Source organism: Apodemus sylvaticus, chromosome X (genome assembly GCF_947179515.1).
Source record: "Apodemus sylvaticus chromosome X, mApoSyl1.1, whole genome shotgun sequence".
NCBI classification, from domain to species: domain Eukaryota; kingdom Metazoa; phylum Chordata; class Mammalia; order Rodentia; family Muridae; genus Apodemus; species Apodemus sylvaticus.
This window is the reverse complement of record NC_067495.1, coordinates 150,393,680-150,413,761: the sequence shown is the minus strand read 5'-3', so window position 1 is coordinate 150,413,761 and position 20,082 is coordinate 150,393,680. Positions and strand designations below refer to the sequence as shown.

The 20,082-nt window shown below is 43.0% G+C and overlaps 2 protein-coding genes across 4 annotated transcripts in view; one reads left to right on the top strand and one right to left on the bottom strand.

The window, feature by feature from the left end:
- Ikbkg (inhibitor of nuclear factor kappa B kinase regulatory subunit gamma) overlaps positions 1 to 9,778 on the bottom strand; it is a 52,271-nt gene extending 42,493 nt beyond the window's left edge. The window contains exon 1 of the mRNA XM_052171901.1: positions 9,677 to 9,778. The gene's annotated coding sequence lies outside the window, so the exon portion shown is untranslated. The remainder of the gene's footprint in view (positions 1 to 9,676) is intronic.
- Positions 9,779 to 9,865: 87 nt separating this feature from the next.
- Fam3a (FAM3 metabolism regulating signaling molecule A) lies at positions 9,866 to 18,769 on the top strand. Of its 3 annotated transcripts, none has more exons than XM_052171095.1 (10): positions 9,867 to 10,170; positions 10,414 to 10,485; positions 12,264 to 12,377; positions 12,874 to 12,897; positions 15,694 to 15,817; positions 15,944 to 16,002; positions 16,385 to 16,435; positions 16,739 to 16,823; positions 16,907 to 17,033; positions 18,058 to 18,769. In XM_052171095.1, the coding sequence occupies exons 2-10, from the start codon at positions 10,473 to 10,475 to the stop codon at positions 18,151 to 18,153; spliced, it is 693 nt and encodes a 230-aa protein (XP_052027055.1). In that variant the 5' UTR covers positions 9,867 to 10,170; positions 10,414 to 10,472; the 3' UTR covers positions 18,154 to 18,769. The 3 variants fall into 3 exon arrangements, with proteins under 3 accessions (XP_052027057.1, XP_052027055.1, XP_052027056.1); XM_052171096.1 differs by having other exon boundaries at positions 9,867 to 10,207; XM_052171097.1 differs by lacking the exon at positions 12,874 to 12,897 and having other exon boundaries at positions 9,866 to 10,170.
- Positions 18,770 to 20,082: the final 1,313 nt, after the last annotated feature.

Here is a 20,082-nt window from a genome sequence, read left to right as displayed (position 1 = left end):
TTTAGCACAAAACAGTAATAGTTAAGTTTCCCCAAAGCTTAAAGAAGGAAAGAAGAGTAATAAAGAATTAAGTTTTTAGCACTTAATGAAGCACAGAACAATAACAGAGTTATAAAGATACAGCATTTAATAAAGCTTAAGGATTTAATTTTATATTTTTATTATATATTTTTATTTTCTATATTCTTTGTTTACATTCCAAATGATTTCCTCTTTCCCAGTTCCCCCTCCCCATATGTCCCAAAAACCATCTTCTCTCTACCCATTCTCCAATCACCTCTCTCCTTTTTCTCTGTCCTGATACTCCCCTCCAATGCTAGATCAAGCCTTTCCAAGATCAGGACCCTCTCCTTACTTCTTCATGGGAGTCATTTGTTATGCAATTTGTGCCTTGGGTATTCAGGGCTTCTGGGCTAATGAATATCCACTTATCAGAGATTGCATTCCATGTGTATTCTTTTGTGACTGGGTTACCTCACTTAGCATGATATTTTCCATATCGAACTATTTGCCTAAGAATTTCATGAATTCATTGTTTCTAATTGCTGAGTAGTATTCCATTGTGTAAATATACCACATTTTCTGTATCCATTCCTCCTTTGAGGGACATCTGGGTTCTTTCCAGCTTCTGGCTATTATAAATAAGGCTGCTATGAACATAGTGGAGCATGTGTCCTTATTGCATGCTGGGGAATCCTCTGGGTGTATGCCCAGGAGTGGTATAACAGGGCCATTCGGAAATGTCATGACCAGTTTTCTGAGGAACCGCCAGACTGATTTCCAGTGAGGTTGTTCCAGCTTGCAATCCCACCAGCAGTGGAGGAGTGTTCCTCTTTTTCCACGTCCTCGCCAACACCTGCTGTCTCCTGAGTTTTTAATCTTAGCCATTCTGACTGGTGTGAGGTGAAATCTCAGGGCTGTTTTGATTTGCATTTCCCTAATGACTAATGATGTTCAACATTTCTTCAGGTGCTTGTCAGCCATTCAAAATTCTTCAGGTGAAAATTTAGCTGTGTACCCCATTTTTAATAGGGTTATTTGGCTCTCTGCAGTCTAACTTCTTGAATTCTTTGTATATATTGGATATTAGCCCTCTGTCCAATGTAGGGTTGGTGAAGATCTTTTCACAATTTGTTGGTTTCTGTTTTGTCAGATTGACAGTGTCCTTTGCCTTACACAAACTTTGAAATTTTATGAGGTCCCATTTGTCAATTCTTGATCTTAGATCATAAGCTATTGGTGTTCTGTTCAGGAACTTTCCCCCTGTGCCCATGTCCTCAAGGGTCTTCCCCAGTTTCTTTTCTATTGGTTTCAGTGTGTCAGGTTTTATGTGGAGGTCTTTGATCCACTTGAAGTTGAGCTTAGTACAAGGAGATAAGAATGGATCAATTCGCATTCTCTGTATGCTGACCTCCAGTTGAACCAGCACCATTTGTTGAAAAGGCTATCTTTTTTCCCACTGGATGGTTTTAGCTCCTTTGTCAAAGATCATGTGACCATAGGTGTGTGGGTTCATTTCTGGGTCTTCAATTCTATTTCATTGATCTACTTGCCTGTCACTGTACCAATACCATGCAGTTTTTAACACTATTGCTCTGTAGTATTGCTTGAGATCTGGGATACTGATTCCCCCAGAAGTTCTTTTACTGTTGAGAATAGTTTTAGCTATTTTTGGCTTAAAAACTCTGTGACATTTTGGCTTTCAGGGTGCAGGAGTTGGAGTAGGGGGTTGCAGTTCAGCTCCAGAGTTCATTCTCCAACCCTGATTGATCAGTAGCTGACTGAGTACAAACATTTCTGTCATCTGCTTAACTCCTTACTAAGATGAACGTTCTAAGATGCAGTCATCTCCTAAGTCTGTGCTCTTGTCTCAGACTGGTCAGTTTTTGCTGTCTAATTCAAATAAAGATCTTGTTTTGCTGGACACTTGTGATTGCTTGAGTTGTTTTGGATTTTTGAACCCCAACACTCAACATCTTAAAGGTTCTTAGTGGGATTTGCCTTGTTTTTGTTTGTTTTAAGACAGGGTCTCCTGTAACCCAGGCTGGTCTAAAACTTGTATAGCTAAGGCAGGCTTTGAAATTGCAATCCTCCTGCCTCAGTCTCTCAAGTTCTGGGATTACAAATGTACGTCCTATACCTATCTTTAAAATATCTTTCTTTTTCCTAAATATTTTATCTATTTTATTTTATATGTACATGCTCATACCTGGTGCCCATGATGGGTATAAGATGGCATTGGATCACCTAGAATTGGAATTTCAGGTGGTTGGAAGCTGTCATGTGGGTGCTAGGAACTGAACTGAGGTCTTCTAGAAGAACAAAACTACTCTTAACCACTGACCCAACTTTCTAGCATTCCTAAAATATCTTTATCCTAAAACATGAAGGATAGCACAAAGAAAAAGTGGAAATTTTCCTATAAAGTTTGTCATCACAAAAAAGATCCATTCTGTGGCTAGAAAAAAACAGCTTAGTATATAAAGGTGCTTAATGGCCTGAGCTTGATCCATTGGGCCCACATAATATAAGAAGAGAAGTAATTCTTGAAAGTTGTCCTCTGGCCTCAAATGTCTTATCAGCACGTATACACACATAAAATTAATAAATAAATTTTAAGAAATTTATTTATTTATTTTATGTAAATGAATGCTCTATCTCTATGTACACCTGCATGCCAGAAGAGGGCATCAGATCCCATTACAGATGGTTGTGAGCCACCATGTGGTTGCTGGGATTTGAACTCAGGACCTCTGGAAGAGCAGTCAGTGCTCTTAACCACTGAGCCATCTCTCCAGCTGTCAATATAAGCTTTTAAATGCATATTTTGCATAGAAGGAAACTGATGCCTTTGAGAAAAAATAGTATAGTAAATATATGACTAAATCTAAATGACTCTTGGCACAGTGGCAGAGGCCTGTAATCCCAGGTAGGAGGACTGTAAATTCAATGCCAGACTAGGCTACAGAGTAAGTTCATTGCAAGCCTGGGCAACTTAAAGACTGTCTGAAAATAAAAGGTAAAAACAGGTTGTAGCTCAGTTGTATAGTCCACAAATAAAATCAAAACTAAACTAAATGAATAATTCAAGGGTAATCAAATAAGGTTTATGGGAACCTATGATAGTTAATATTTTTGTTGTTACTTTGGTTTCTTTGTGATATACCTAGTACCCAGTGGCTGATGGTTTCTTTTTCTGAGATAAAACACTATGACCAAAAAGCTACTTAAGAGCTGGAGAGATGGCTCAGTGGTTAAGAGCTGCTCTCCTGAAGATCCTGAGTTCAAATCCCAGCAACCACATGGTGGCTTACAACCATCTGTAATGAGATCTCACACCCTCTTCTGGGGTGTCTGAAGACAGCTACAGTGTACTTACATATAATGCATAAATGAATAAATCTTGGGGAAAAAGCTACTTAGGGAGGAAAGGGGTTTTTTGGCTTACACTTCCACATCACATTTCATCACCAAAGGAAGCCAAGACAGGAAACTCACACAGGGCAGGAACCTGGAGGCAGGAGCTGATGCAGAGGCCATGGAGGAGTGTTGCTTACTGGCTTGTTCCCCATGGCTTTTTCAGCCTGCTTTCTTAACAGAACCATCAGCCCAGGAATGGCAACCCTGACAAGGAGCTGGGCTCTCCCTCATCAAACTACTTCAGAAAATGTCTTACAGTCCTTCCTACAACTCTATCTTACGACAAATTTTCTTTTTTCTTTTAAGTTTGTTTATTTACATCCCAAATGCTGCCCCCCTTTCCTGTTTTCCCCTCACAGAGTCCCTTCCCCTACTTCCCCTTCCCTTCACCTCTGAGAGGATTGGGGGCCCCTCTGAGTATCCCCTGACACTGGCATACCAAGTCTTTGCAGGATTAGATGTATCCTCTCCCACTGAGGCCAGTCTAGCCCGGATATGCTCTTGGGATGGCAGCTCAGTCTCTGAGAGCTCCTGTGGGTTCAGGTTAGTTGACACTGTTGGTCTTACTGTGGGGTTCCCATCCCAAGGCATTTTCTTAATTACTGTTCCCTCCTCACAAATGACTTTAACTTCTGCCAAATTGACATAAAACTATCCAGCACACCCAGGTTGGCCTGGATTCACAGTGATCCTCCTGCCTCAGCCTTCTGAGTGCTAGGTCTATAAGTTTGAATCACCATACTGAACTATGGTAGTTAAAATTTATTCCCAACTTGTTTGGAGTAAAAAGGACTTAGAAAATTATATTGAGCATGTTCAAGTGCTAGGGACTGAATCCATATAGCCTTACCCATGTTCTGCCACTGAGTCTCTGCCACTGAGTGCCTACCTGAGATCATTCTGTATTCTTCCTACCATGATTTTTTAAACCCCAATGAGTTTATTGTGTATACTACAGGAGCATGGCTGACCCTCAGGCAACTGCATCATGGAAAAGTCCCACCACTACATGGGTAATACTCATGAAATCTACTTCATTAGATTTCTATTTGTATCTTAATTGCATTACAGGGTACATGCATGGCAGAAAAATGAATGGGCATGTGTGTACAGGGGCAAGCTATATGTGGGAAATCCCATACATTATACTCAATTTTGCTGTTAACTTACAATTGCTCTTATTCTAGTTTGATTTTCTATTACTGCAATAAATACTAGACCAAAAGCAACTTAGGGAGTGAAAGGGTTTGTTTTGTCTTATGTTGGGGACTGTGCAAGAACAGCAAAACAGCTTTAGAACTCATGGAATGCAGTCCACTGGTTAGTACAACCATGATGGGAGTGAATCGGAGAGGTAAAATCCCAATGATTATGTGTCCTAAAGACCTAATGCTATTGAGTATCTATCGGTTTATTGCCTCAACAGTTACCACACTCCTCATAATCTATTAGTGGTATGAAAACTCTAAGGGGGTTTCCAGCCCCTCACTGGGCAGTATCATTGGCACTTAGAATATTAGTGATTGATCTTTTCCAAGCAGTGTTGCTGGAATAGATTGATGATTCAACCACCACCCTTAGAAAGAATTTAGAGATGTAGTTAGTAAAGTTAGGTTAAGTTTTGGGGTTTTTTTTTTGGGGGGGGGGGTTGATTTTTTGGATTTGGTTTTTTCGAAACAGGGTTTCTCTGTGTAGCCCTGGCTGTCCTGGAACTCACTCTGTAGAACAGGCTGGCATCGAACTCAGAAATCCGCCTGCCTCTGCCTCCCAGAGTGCTGGGATTATAGGTGTGCACCACCAACACCCGGCTTAAGATGTTTTTTGATAGTGGATTTAACATAGAAAATCTTGGGGAACAATTTAAAGTTCAGAAAGTCATACTTCTGACAATTGAGCTAGGGATTTTTTAAGGTCAGAGAATAAGAATAATGACACTCTAACTAGTACTAGCTGATGTGCCTTTCTGGTGATCAAGGTGATTATTAATTTTCTGCGCACATTTTTGCCTCAGCTTCCTGAGATGATTTAATAAAAAATTGGTGAGTAGATGTGCATCCTGAAGACTGACTATTGATTTTTATGTAAAGGTTTATATTTGTGTTTCTTTTAAGATTTTTTGTAAGATTACTTTTTAAGACAAATAATAAAATAATTGACCCTTTCTTTGTAATCACAAATTGTAGCCTGACTGTAAGAAAAAAATACCTTGCTTGCTTACACTTTATTAATCTATAACAAGTCACTTAAACATGAATATACGTGGGTTCTTGGTAATAATTTTTTTCACTTTAATACATAAAACATTTCATCATGTAATGGTATGGGGAGCATGTTTTTAAACATATACTTACTGTAATTATTCACTTAAAAATAGAATGTAACCACATTGCAATTTTTATATTGGTTGAAAGATTTTGCTGGGATATATAAGCTGTGGGAGAAGAAATAAAATTGTTGGAGCTTGTTAAAGTCTTGCTTCATCCAGTGTGGTGTGTGTGTGTGTGTGTGTGTGTGTGTGTGTGCCTTCATGAATGTGGATGTGCCTGCTTTACATTAATCACCAACCCCACATCCCCTCCTTGGACCCCTGAACTCACTGTTGGATCTGGCCTTTGACAATCTTATAATTCCCAGGTCACAATCCATCACTGAGAAGGTCAGGGCAAGAACTTAAAGCAGGAATTTGAAAGCAGAAACTGAAGCAGAGGACATGGAAGAATGATACTTGCTGCCTTGTTCCCAGGTTTACATTCAGCTACCTTTCTTACACAGCCCAACCAGGTCCATCTACCCAGGGATGGCACTGCATACAATGGGTTTAGTGTTCCTGCATCAATCAGCAATCAAGAAAATACTCCCACAGACATACCCATAGGTGAATCCCACCCAGGAAATTTTTCAATTGGCATTTCTTTTTCAAGCAAACAACAAAATGAATCAGGACATTTTTTAAAAAAATATATAAAATCTACTTTGAAGTGCATAAAATTAGGACTAGGGCTGTAACTCTGATGATTAAATGCAAACATCTCATGCATAAAGCCCTAGATTCCACCGTCCAATAAGTACCAAGTAATACAGGCTAGATGGAATGGGCCTAAAAGCCCAGCACTTGAGAGGTAAAGGCAAAAGAACAAAAATTCAAGATTATCCTTGGCTGTGCAATAAGTTCAAGACTAGTTCAGACTATGTAGCATGACACTGTCTTTAAAAAAGAGAAAGAAAGGAAGGAAGGAAGGAAGGAAGGAAGGAAGGAAGGAAGGAAGGAAGGAAGGAAGGAAGGAAGGAAGAAGGAAAGAAAAATAATAGCGCTGGGGAGACCACTTAGTGAATAAAATACTTGTCATGCAAACATGAGGACCTGCATTCTTTGTGGGGTTGGAGGTGGTTGTTGTTGGTTTGTTGGATGTTTGCTTGTTTGTTTGAGACAGGATCTCTCTATGTAAACCTGGAACTCTCTCTATTGCTGACCTGGAGCTCACTAAGCAGAAGAACAGGCTGGCCCTGAACTTACAGTGATCCACCTTCCTCTGTCTCTCTGCAGAGCTCCTAGGCTGTTCTTATCCCCAGAATCCATGTAAAGCAGGCCCCAGTAGCACCTGCCCATAATCCCAGAACTCCTATGGGGAGATCAGAAATAGACTGGAAGCTCTTAGGCCACCTAGGGAGGCATACTCATCAATAAAAAGAGACTCTGTCTGAAACATGGTGGAAGGTTAGGACCTTTGCCCTTTGATCTCCACACATGTGCCCCAGTACACACGCCTCCACTCACCATACAAGGACATAGACACATATCTACATACACACATATAACACATAAACATGATAGGAAAAAAAGAATTTAGACATATAGATAAATTTAAGTCTTGATGGGCATGTTGTCATGCATTTAATTTCAAGACTTGGCATGTAGAAGCAGGAGGATCAGCAGTTATATGTATATGTAATATATATGTAATATTTATGTATATGTAAATGTTACATATGTGTATGTAAATATCTATACACACAGGAATAGGTACTAGTAATGGCTACACAACATTGTGAATATAATTTATACCATTTAATTGTTTTTTTTTTTTCCCGACAGGGTTTTTCTATGTAGCCCTGGCTGTGCTGGAACTTACTCTGTAGACCAGACTAGCCTCAGACTCTCAGAGATCTACCTGCCTCTGCTTCTAGAGTGCTGGGATTAAAGGCATGCACCACGACACCCAGCTTTAATTGTCCATTTTAAATTGTCCATGGTAAAGGGCTGTGGTTTTATATCAGAAGTAAAGCATATTTATGTCAAAAGCCATAAATTCAATCTTCAGAACACACATACACACACACACACACACACACTAAGTGCTAGAGAAAATAGACTGAAAGTTTGTCCCATGAGCCATAAAAGACCTGGATTCCCACCAGGACTAAGTAGGTATAAGCAAGAGGTCTAAGGTCATCCTTGGAAACATAGTGAGTTAAAGAATATATGAGATTCCATCTCAAAAAATATGCAGCAGGACTGGGTGTGTTAGCGTATGCCTTTAATTCCATCAGTCAGAAGGCAGCTATCTGTACATTTGAGGCCAGCCTAGTCTATAGAGAGAGTTCCAGGATAGCCATGGCTATATAGTGAGACCTTGTGTAAACAAAATGAATCATGGTGACACAAAATAAAATAAAAACCTGGAACTGATTCCCAGGCTTCTGATGCCCATCATTCTTGGAATGACCCTGGAGAATGGGGAGTTTCCCCTGGGCCTTCAAGAAGACTTATCAAACTTCTTCTGCTGCTCTACGCAAGTTACAAACCTTGTTTTCTAAATAACACTAACCTGGCAGATACGTGGGTGACCTATCAGTTTGAGGACATTTAGTAGCTGGTAGTTTCTACTGAGCCCTACTGGGGAGGGTATTGTATCCAAGGTTTGATGCCAGAAGTACACAAGGCCACCAAACTCAGTGATAAAACACAAACACAACCCCTGACTACAGCAGAAGGCTACTAAAACAGATGCCCTTGACCATAAACATTAGAGAGTGCCTATGAGGCACTACTCAGTCAATATGGAAATTACTGTATTCTTTTTTTAAATATTCATTTTGTTATTGTTACTATTTTATCTTTACTTAATGTTTTCTTTTCAAAAAATTATTATTTGTGTGTGTGGAGGAGGAGGAGGAAGAAAAGGAGGAAGAGGCGAAAGAGGAAAAGGAGGAGAAAGAGGAGGAAGAGGTCAACGAGATGTCAGATCCCCTGAAGTTGGAATTACAGGCAGTTGTGAGCTGCCTTATGTGAGTGTATCCAACCCAGGGAACCCTGCAAGAACAGTATGTGTCCTTAATCAATGAGCCATCTCTCCAGCTTCCTACAATTTTTGAAATTTTGTTTTATGTATATAAGTGGTTTTTCTACATGTATATACATGTGTCACATGCATGCCTGACACTTGAGATGGTCAGAATAAGACATCAGATTCCCTGAGACAGTTTCATGCAGCTAAGGCTAACCTCGAAGTTGATAAGTGGCTGAGGATGCTTTGAACTCTTGACCCTCCTCTCCTGTCTCTACTTCCCAAGTGCTGAGATTGCAGGTGTAATCAAATTGACAATGCTATAATCTAACCAAAACAGTGCTTCTGTAAATTTTTTCTGTGTTTTGTAACATTACCGAAGTGGGGTGGAGTTCCTGTAAGTAGGATCATTGGGTCAAAGGACAAGAATGTTGTTTTAGTTCTATCCAGCAGTTGCCTGAGAGACAGATGGACCAGGTAAAAAGGACTGGCCCAGCTGCCCTGGCACTGTAGGTGGTCAAGGCAATGGGCTCAAAACCTGAGGGTGGAGAGCAATGATCCAAACATGCCCTCACTGATTGACACATAAAACAGAACGCTCCCAGGAAAGAACACTAAGCATAAAGAAAGCAACCAAAGGCTTAAGTTTACCTCCACATGTGCTTCTGAACCTTCCATGTTCTTACATAACACATGTCAACCTTAAGTTATTATCTATGTCCCCACATCCATCCTCTTATGAGCCATGAAAGCTTTGATATCAAGTCACAATCGGAGCTTCAGCTCATCAAACGTAGAACTAGATCTCTCGCCTAAGAGGACGTGTGGAGGAAGTGGGAATGGGGGCTCTGATGGTTTTCGCCAGTAATTCCAACATTTGAAAGCCAGAAGGAGGAGAATCGTTCCAAGATTGAGGACAGCCTGGGTTACATAGAGTTCTAAGCAAACATGAACTATAAAGTGTATAGTACCTCAAAGTCTAGAAGGAGATTTCATCTTGAAGCAGTGACTTCAACTCTTTGTAGGAAGCTAGGCGACTCAGCTTTAGCACAAGAGGAGTGCACAACCACAGTAGGTACCTCCCACCCAGACTCAGGAGAAGAGGGAGGAGGCGGGTCTGGAGGTGGAGCCTGCGTGAGGACCTGCGGACCGCAGCGCTATGGGCCTATAGCGGAGCGACGCCTTTGGGCTGTGGCCTTCTGCAGGCGGCCATAGTCGTGCCTGCTAAGCTTTTCTAAGTGACTCATTTGCTTCACGTAGCCAGCAAAGCAAGACCACTGGGGAACTCCCTAATCCGGTCTGCGTTTCCCTACACCCAGGCACATCCTTGGCCCGCCCATTCTCTGTCACCAGCCTCGAGAGGATCGACCTGAGCCCGGGGCCTAGCACAGGAGGGGCCCGGGTGGACCGGGTCGAGAAGAACCATTGCTACGTTCCAGTCCTGGAGGCTTCTGTGAGCCAAACTGTGAGGCGCGACGGATTCCTAAGGCTCTCCTGGCCAGGCAGGGCTTTCCCTAGCGCTCAGGAGGAACTGAGCCTGGACTGGTGTTTGGTGGAACAAGTCATAGAACCGATCGCGCCCAGCACAGACTTGCCCCTGCCCCCACCCCCCCCGCCCCCCCCCGCCCCCCCCCGCTCCCATCCCCACCCCCACCCTCACCCTCACCACCACCCCCAAACGTACTCTCTCCTGTTTCATTCCTCCCAGAACCCACAGTCCCAAACAGTGCACCTGCCGGAGGTCCCAACCCAGCGGGAGAAGTGGACATGAGGTTGGCAGGTGGGTGGTTTCCACAGCGAACTAAAGAGAGGCCAGATGTCCTAGTGTATGTGTTAGGAGGGGTCTGAGTGGTCACTGCTTTATTTATTTATTAATGGATGACTGTGTATAAGCACTCATTTTATGAGCAAATTCATCTCTGAGGACTTAAGCTTCCCAAACTATAAGGATTGATTATATATGGAGATAGATATAGATAGATAGATAGATAGATAGATAGATAGATAGATAGATAGATAGAGTTATATATCCAGCACAAATAACTGGCCAGCTGCCTTTTTGAAAATGAGTTGTGAGAGCCTAGTGGCTGGATGAAGAGGAGTGGAGAGTAGAGATAGAGAGGTGTGGCCTTAGAAGAAAACTGACTTAGGTGCCTGTGAGATTGGGTGTGATCTGAGTGGCAGCTCTGCTATCAGCTGGACTACTAACATGAATGTGCCTTGAGGGGACTGTTTTGGGTGAGAGTAGAAATCGAGAACTGGTAAGGTAGCAGCTTTGTGGATAAGTTCAAACTGGACATTAAGGAACTGGCTGAGAGCATATGGGTTCAAGACAGATTAGGACTGGAGGTGTAAGGTATCATTACTACATGGTGAAATCTCTCATAGAGCATGAACATGGGAGAAGGCAGCCTAGAAAAGAGCACCTTTTGAGGACAGAGTAATGGAACACAATCTAACCAACAAAGAGGAAGTCCCAGAGAATGAGGTCAGGAGACAGTAGTGTCCTGGAATCTAGTAGTGAAGTGTCAAGAAAGAGCAGACAGACAATCAGAAATGTGACATCATGAAAGTCATAGGTGGCCAGGTTTGGAAGGTCATTTAGTTGGTGTTGCAGAAGCAAGACTAGATTGGAAGAATTTGGGGAGAGAGTTGGGGAGTGAGGTAATAGAAATCACAATGCAGATGACTTTTATGTGTATGCTGGGGGATGGAAGCCAGGGTCTTATGCATGCTGGGCAAATGCTCTACCACAAAGTTATATCCCAAGCCAGAATATAATTTTTTTTTTGGTTTTTTGGATTTGGTTTTTTCGAGACAGGGTTTCTCTGTATAGCCCTGGCTGTCCTGGAACTCACTCTGTAGACCAGGCTGGCCTCGAACTCAGAAATCCGCCTGCCTCTGCCTTCCAAGTGCTGGGATTACAGGCGTGCGCCACCACTGCCCGGCTCAGAATATAAATTTTTAAAAGCATTTGGTGGAGAAGTAGAAGATGAAGAGTCAGGGAATGAGATTTTTCTTGCAGGAGCTCTGTTTCATCTTTATCTTACTAAGTTAGGACCTATTGATAATATGAGAGAAAGTGAGATAGAAAGGAGTCTTAGCCCAATGTATCTGAGACAGGAGAGAACTTGATAGATCCTGAGGCAGGTAGAAGGACTGCTCTTTACAAGGAGTATAGAGCTTTCATCAGAACAAGAGGAAAGCCAAATGGCAAATGGGTGAACTGTAAATATATTAACAGTTTCAGAGGCAAGATGCTAAGGTTGGTGCTATGGAACCTGCCCAGAGCATGAGTTCTAAAAGGCACCTCCAAACCTGCTAGGGAGACCCAAACAGAGCAGCTTCAAGGTTTGAACTCACTTTCTTCCCTCTACTAGGAGGAAGTTCAAGTCTCTCTCTTGGGTCTGGTGGATAACAATTGGTCCCCTACCTTCCAATCCTACCATCACTTGTTCCCAAGTAGAAGGGGAGATCTGGTCATGTGAGGTAGTGGGTTATTTCAGGGTTTGTTCACTGATGTCTAATAGTCTTGCTCTGTGTCTATCCTGCCTGCAGGCCCCCTGCGCATCGTAGCCCTAATCATCATTATGGGTCTCACCTGGATCCTAGTCACCATCCTCCTAGGTGGTCCTAGTGTTGGCCTTCCTCGAATTCAGCAGTTCTTCACCAGTGAGTGTGGGGACCCTCCTGATTCACTATAGAGGTGTCCAATATGGGTTATGGTGGTTGGGCTTTCCATTCCCTTCATAGCAGGCTTCCTTTTGCTGCCGTAGGTCTATCTTCTAACACAAATGCATCTTTGTTCCTACCAACCATCCTAGAGAACAGTACCTCTAATTGCAATCAATAGAGTGGAAGATGATAGAATAAGAGTAAGGAGTGAAAAGGTCTCCATTGAATATTGATCATCCTGGACTTTCAGTTGGGTTCTGAGACACACAAGGGATTCTGCACCTTGTCACTAGTGCCAAGTCACCTAAGCACTATTTACAATTCCAATTCATTCTTTTCCTGGAGCAGGCAGTTTTACATCAGGGTATCATTGAGAATTGAGTGGGGAACATGCCAAGTATAGCCTGATTTGACCCTGAGTCCATGAGCCTAATTGCTCTGCTGTAGGCTCCTGGAGGCCTCCATGCTAACAGAAAAAACTCTCTACCTACAGGCCCAGAGAACTCAGTGACTGCAGGTGAGCCTCCTGTCCCTTCCCTATTCCCTCATGTGCCTGTACTTCATACTGCCTTTTGTAACACCCATGCCTGCTGTCAGCCAGCCCCACTAGGATTTCCATTCTCCATCTAGTCTCTCCCAATTAACTGTCATAGGCTTCTGGGCTGTGAACCTAGTAAATGAGTTAGCCACCATCAGAAGATGAAAGGGGCAGGCATAAGAAAAAATACATTCCCATTCTAAACAAGAGACATTGAGATGAAGCAGGGGTTCATGGTCCTAAGCAAGTCCCAATAACAGCAGGGCAAACTCTAGATGTCAAGGCCTAAGGAGAAATCTCTATATTCAAATACTCTGCTCTCTAGGCCCACTGAAGTGATTGCATCCTCTGGGCCCTCTTTGGCCTCTTCATCCCTAGCTCTGTATTCAAAATCAATCTAATTACCTCCCACCTTTCCTTCCTTCCTCCCTCCCTCCCTTCATTCATTCATTCATTCCTTTCTCCCTCTTTTCTCTCTTCCCTCACTTCCTTCTTTCCTTCCTTTTGTCTTTCATTCCTTTGTTAATTCCACCCTTGTATTCTCTTCTCAGTTCTTTTCATAGGCTAACAATGTTAGTATAAATCTCTAGCAAATTTTGCTGACCTCTCATGCAGTCCATGAAGGCCTAGGTTATAAAACAAGAGAGTCCTCCACAGATCCAACCTGTATAATCACATCTCAAGTCCAGACTTCTGAGAGGTAGAAGCACACACACAATCATGTGCTTCCTTTCCTTAGCAAGTTTTTAGCCAGCCATCATCTTTGTGTTCTCTCTAAAATGCTTTTTAAAAAGTGTTATAGTGCTGGGAATTAAACCCAGGACCTTACAAATACCAAACAACAAATACTCTACACAAAGCTATTTTTCTAGTCAATAAAATGTTTCAGTTTTTTGACAGAGTTTCACTCTATAACACAAGCTGACCTTAAACTTACTATGTAGCTCTCAAACTCTATGTTCCTCCTGTGTTACCCTATCAAATTCTGGAATTACAGGTTTGGACTGCTTTCTCAATTTTTCTTGCAATATAATTAGGCTAACATTTTCTTTCTTTCCCTTCCCTTTGTGACAGGGCTTAATGAATGCCAGGCTATTATTAAACTCACTCTAAAGCCAAGGGCAACCTTAAATTCCTGATATTCCTGCCTCTCTCTCCCAAGTACTAGGATTACAAGTCTGGCTAGCCTGAGATTTTTCTATGTCTTTATGTTCTGTTTCCTTCATGATTAATATTTTTCCCCAACTATTCTGTTTACTCTCATTTTATCATAAGCAGCAGCAAGGAAAAACCTTTAACACTGTGCTTGAGAATCTCCTTTGCTAACTATTTTACAAACTTTCTCTCCTACAAAACATCAGAACAATTGACACTTTATAACAAGGATGAGCTTTCCTCTCACATCCAATAATGGCTTCTTCAACTCTCTTCTAAGGTCTCACCAAAAGATCTATAATATTCATGTTCTTATCAACACTTTGTTTAGGATGATATAAGTGAAGATTCGACAGAAGAATCTTTGTTGCTCTTTCTTTCTTTCTTTCTTTCTTTCTTTCTTTTTTCTTTCTTTCGTTCTTTCTTTCTGATTTTGCACCAGAATTGTGTTTACTATCCATATTGCTAAATTTGTTTTAATATTAGAGGCTTACTATACGGGCCAGGGTAGTCTTGAAATCATTATCTTTCTACATCATCCTTCAAAGTCCTAGGATTACAGATATGCAGTACCATACCTGGCTTTACTCTGTATTCCTTCCAACAGGGTTTCAGGTTTTCTTTTTTTTTTGTTTTTGTTTTTGTTTTAAGCAGTGCAGGCTCTTTCTATTGTACACCTCAGAACTCTGTAGCTTTTATCCACTCTACCCAGTTCTAAATCCATTTTCACATCCTAAGGTATTTGTGGTATTTGTTTATATAAACCCCCAACTCCTGGCACCAAAACCTATATTAGTGTCCTGAAGCTACTCTAAGAAAAGCAGAATAAAGAAGGTGCCTTAAACAACCAAAATTTACCTTCTTACAATGTTTGGAACCAAGAGTATGAATGGAAGTGTCATCAGGGCTGTGCTCCCTCTGAAAGCACCAGGTAAGGATCTTTCTGTGCCTCTGCAGATTCTAGAAGACTTCTATATGCTTTATCTTGTAACTGCACCACTCTGCCCTTTGCCTATACTATCTTACAACATCTCCTGTATGCTTTTGTCTCATAAAGACACTAGTCACACTAAGTTAAAGGCTCAATATGCTCCAGTCTGACTTCATCATAACTTATCTGTAAAGACCCTATTTCCTAGCCTCATTCTGAGGAACTGAGAGTTCCGACTCCAATATAGTTTATAGGATCATAATTCAAGCCATTACAGAGGTCATCTCCACCCTTACTCTGAAGAAATGCAGAGGCTAATAGAGCCCTGTGCTCTGCCCATCCACCTCAGCTCATCCACTTTTTCCGTGTGCCTCATTCATGTAGTTCCCATCCTGACTTTCTGGACCCTCTGCTTTGTTCTGGTTGTACAAGGGTTCTAATCCAGCTGTCAGCCACCTTTCCCTCTTCCTACCAGTAGCAGAAAAACCTAATTCTTGGAGTCCCTACCTCCTTGCCACTATACCACTTGGAAGTATCCCCATCTTTGGTCTGAGTTCCACCCACCTTCTTCCCTATTTCCATGCTCTGTAGCTGTTCCTTCAGCCCTGTGGCTGGTCCTGACCTTTACCTTCAGATCTCAGGTGACACCATGCCCAGGCATATGAGTCACATCTGCTATCATTACTCAGAACCAAGGGCCAGGAAGTACAAGTGCGGCCTGCCCCAGCCATGTCCCGAAGAACACCTGGCCTTTCGCATAGTCAGTGGGGCTGCCAATGTCATCGGGCCCAAGATCTGCCTCGAGGACAAGATGTGAGCATATTGGCTGGGAAGTGGGAGGGGAACCTGAGGCCAGGTCTGTAAAGGCCAAGGGCTGAGGGTTATGTGAGGAAGAGCAAAGCTGATATGCTCACAAGCAATCTTCTTCCCCTCTGCTAGGCTCATGAGCAGCATCAAGGACAATGTGGGTCGTGGGCTGAACATAGCCTTGGTAAATGGTGAGTCCACCATGTTATAGGGTCAGAATTCAAATTATAGAAGCAGATACCATGGCATGGCCTGTCCCTTCCACTTCATTACTCCCTATGCAGGTGCAGGTAGCTTTTGGGCACTCCCCGGGAGGATTGGAAAGAATTCTATGCCAGCTGAAAGCTCCACTGGCATCTGAGGTCCTAAGTGTCTACCACTATCACTACTATCACATTCACTGGATGACTTCCTTTATAGCTCTGTGAATGAAAGGATGACAGGACATATTTTAGGCTTCTAGAAGGGCTGCCACCCACCATATTTGAACCTGGGCTGGGGGCTGGGGGCTGGGGGCTCAGGTGGTAAAGTGGCATTTCCCAGTTTGCTCAGCAGATCTTTCTCTTGATACAGGGGTCAGTGGTGAGCTCCTCGAAGCCAGAGCCTTTGACATGTGGGCTGGAGGTGAGTGGCCACCACAGCAGCCTACTATACATTTTCTTTCTGAAACCCTGCCCTCTGTCTTTGCATTCAGCTGTTCAAGTATTGCCTGGAGCTTATAAAATTCAGGGGATAGGAAAATCTGTCTGGATTCTGTTTTGTAACTGGATGACCCTAGCTTCTTTACCAGTTTGTCTGTGTTCATACTGATGGTCCTTGATGTGGAACAGCCCTGGCTGTTTTCCTCATTAGAAGACAATTGTTTGGTGGGGAAGGGCTGCTTGGTGGAACCTGAAGCTCCATATTCTGTGGGCCCATCTCCACCAGATGTCAATGATCTCTTGAAGTTCATCCGGCCACTGCATGAAGGTACCCTGGTGTTTGTGGCATCCTATGATGATCCAGCTACCAAGTAAGTGACTGCCAAGTCTAGCTTTAATCTTGTTCCAGTACAGTAATAATCTCCATTTCACATTTCTTCCTACTGTGTGACAGGATGAATGAAGAGACCAGGAAGCTTTTTTCTGAGCTGGGCAGCAGGAATGCCAAGGAGCTAGCCTTCCGTGACAGCTGGGTGTTTGTGGGAGCCAAGGGTGTGCAGAACAAGAGCCCCTTTGAGCAGGTACAGCAGAGAACCTGGCACCTCTGCCTCCTGTCCCTAGCAACCTGGGCCCCTTCTCTTTACATCAAAGCTTCCCTGAATTCTACCCAGCTGGGTTCTGATCTCTGTCCCTGACCTATTCCCTGATTAGGCCTGGCCCCTTGTTATCACTATTGGGGGGGAAACAGTAACTTTGATCTCTCCTATCCTATACATGTTTCAACCTAAGGCATCTTTAAATGTCAAATTGCATATTGGCCAGAGTTATATCTAAGAAATCTTTGCGAACACCTTCAGGATACTCAGTCCAGGGATATAGCTCATTTATGGTGGGTGTTTGTCTAGCATACACGAGGCCCTGTGTTCAGTCCTTAGCATTACATGAAACTGAGCAGGGGACACACCTGTAATATGGCACAGGAGACAAGACTGTGAAAGTAAAGGCAAGAGGATCAGAAGTTCAAGATTATCCTTGGTCACATATTGAATTTGAGGCCAGCCTGGGCTACCTGGAATACTGTTTCAGATTTTAAAAAAGAAAAATGCTCACTACCATCCTAGACTTGTCATAACGCAGTTTTTCAATTTATGATACATACTCCTTTCTTACCTTCCCTGGGTTCCCTCTTAGGGTACATCAGTCAGAGTTTATACTAGGGGATGCTAGAGAGAGGAAGCCCCCTGACATCATCCTTACCTAAGGAGGCTCTCAGCAAAAAGTCTTAGGTAGACCTTCAAGCACTACTTTCAACAAATACAGATGTCTTCATTGCTTTGGCTGACAAAATCAACTCAAGCTCATGCCCCCCAAGACCCTTCACCCCAACTAGGGCAGCAGCTTCCAGCATTTCCCTGAAGCCAGGGCCATATGGACTCCCTCCTGTCCACCGTGTTCACCTTGACCCATCCCCAGTTCACTTGTAAAAGAATAGACCACTGCAGCCATCCTCAATTTTCCCTGTGTGAAGGGAAGGGCAACAGACTGAAGAATACCCTGGTGGTTGGCCCTGAGAGCCAGGTCATGACTTCCTATTAACCTCTACAGCATATGAAGAACAGTAAGCACACCAACAAGTATGAGGGCTGGCCAGAGGCCCTGGAGATGGAAGGCTGTATCCCTCGAAGGAGCATGGCGGGCTAGCACCACAGAGCTCTGGCACCAGACTGAAGGAGGCAGCATGGCACCAGTGTAGGGTGGAGACCATGCCCCATGCCCAGGCATGAAGCTTCCCCTCCCTAACACATTAGGGCTTGAAAGTAGCCTCAAGATGATAGGGGCTGCAGGGCTGGCCCATTTCATTTTGTCAGGGAGCTTAGGTACCTGTGTCCTTGTTTTCCTAAAGCTGATCCCACAATCAGTTACTACCCAGCACCTTCCTCTGCCCCTCCAGTGTGTCATCTTCTGTTTCTTGTGTGCCCCCAGATGCAGGGGTCTTCAATGCTTGCCCCTCTCACTGGAGCAGCCATTGGGTAGGGTGGAACATCTTCAAGAAACTCTCCCTCCCAGAAGCACTGCATTGCTATCCAATCCTATTTTCAGTGTGATTCTTTAAGCCAAATCAGAGCTTAATCAGATGATTTCTGCAAGCCTGAATGGAACAATCTGGCCTTTAGTGCCCAAATAGCTGGAGTCCAGTCAGAGTTCCTCTCAAGGTGTATGGCAGTATGCAGTTTGTCAGAGGGCTCACCTTCTAAATGACCTGTTTGTTAATAAACTAATCTCTTGCAGTGGAATAAAGTATATTCAGATGTCCTCAGTGGAGAGTCAAGGGTGGTATTGTCCTGTGTGTGTGTGAAGAAGACAGATAAGTCCCAGAGGCTCAAGCAACATTCCTGGAGCTTAAGCAGACAACCATTATCAACAGGCCCTGTGGCCAGATGTGACTCAGATAGGAGGTAGAATAGCTCCCAGCTGACATTACTCATGGATTGGATTAGAAAGATGGTTCTGTACTCAGGAACTCAAGGAAACTCACCACCTCTTACTATCCTAGCGTGAGCCTATAGGGGAAAAGATAGGAATTAAAACCAGCACAGGCACTGAAATAACTCCAGGAGCGCAGAAGCAACCTAGTTCCAAAAGGGAAAGAACACAGCTTGGAATTTCTAGATTAGAGACATCAAAGCATAGTAATTTGAGGATCCCATAAAGCATCTCTAAGGTGGCCATGCCATGGGTGATAAGTCCTACTGTGGCAAACTGCTTTCTAAGCCTTCAATCCATTGCTGTTAAGTACTGAGTCTCAGAAAAAAAATGGTGAGGGCAAATCAGGCCTCAAGAAATAAGGGTGGGTATGGTACTACATACATCTATTATTCCAACACTTGGAAGCAGTAGGATCAAAAATTCAAATCAAACTGTGGCCCCTTAGCAAATTCTAGGACATCCTGGGCTACATGGGATGCTGCATCCATAAGGGGGTGGAGTGGGATGGCTTATTAGATAAATGTACCTGCTGCCGAACCTAGTGATCCCTAGAACCCATGGTAGAAGGAGAGAAGCAACTCTTGCAAGTTGTCCACTGACCATATGTTAGACATGTACATGCACATACACAAGTAAGTAAATGTTAAGGAAAAAAAAGGGAAAGAAAAAGAAGAAAATGAATGGAAGTATTTGATGGCAGGAATATGCTGGTATCCTGAGGTATGGGGAGGCATACCAGGAGTGGCATGCTAGGGAAGAGATAGTTGTTATGTCCAAGACTAACAGAGTCAAGCAGGAAAGTCAGCAGGGCACAGCTCTCTGTCTCAGATATAGTGATGATAATAGCAAACACCCAGCCCTCTGAGTGAACTCTGTGTGCCTGTGTGTTTGTGCGGATGTGTTCATATGGTTGCATGTTTGTGTGCATTCATACGGAAGCCAGAAGTCAACCTTGAGTGTCCTTCTTCAAATGCTGTCTACCTTGAGTTCTTTATTTGGTTTAGGTTTGGGTTTTTGGTGGAGTTTGTTGCTGCTGCTTGGAGAGAGTTTTGTTTGTTAAACAGAGTCTCACTGTAGGTCATTGTAGGTGGCCTGGAACTTGCAAATATCCTCCTACCTCTACTTCCTAACTGTTGAAATTAA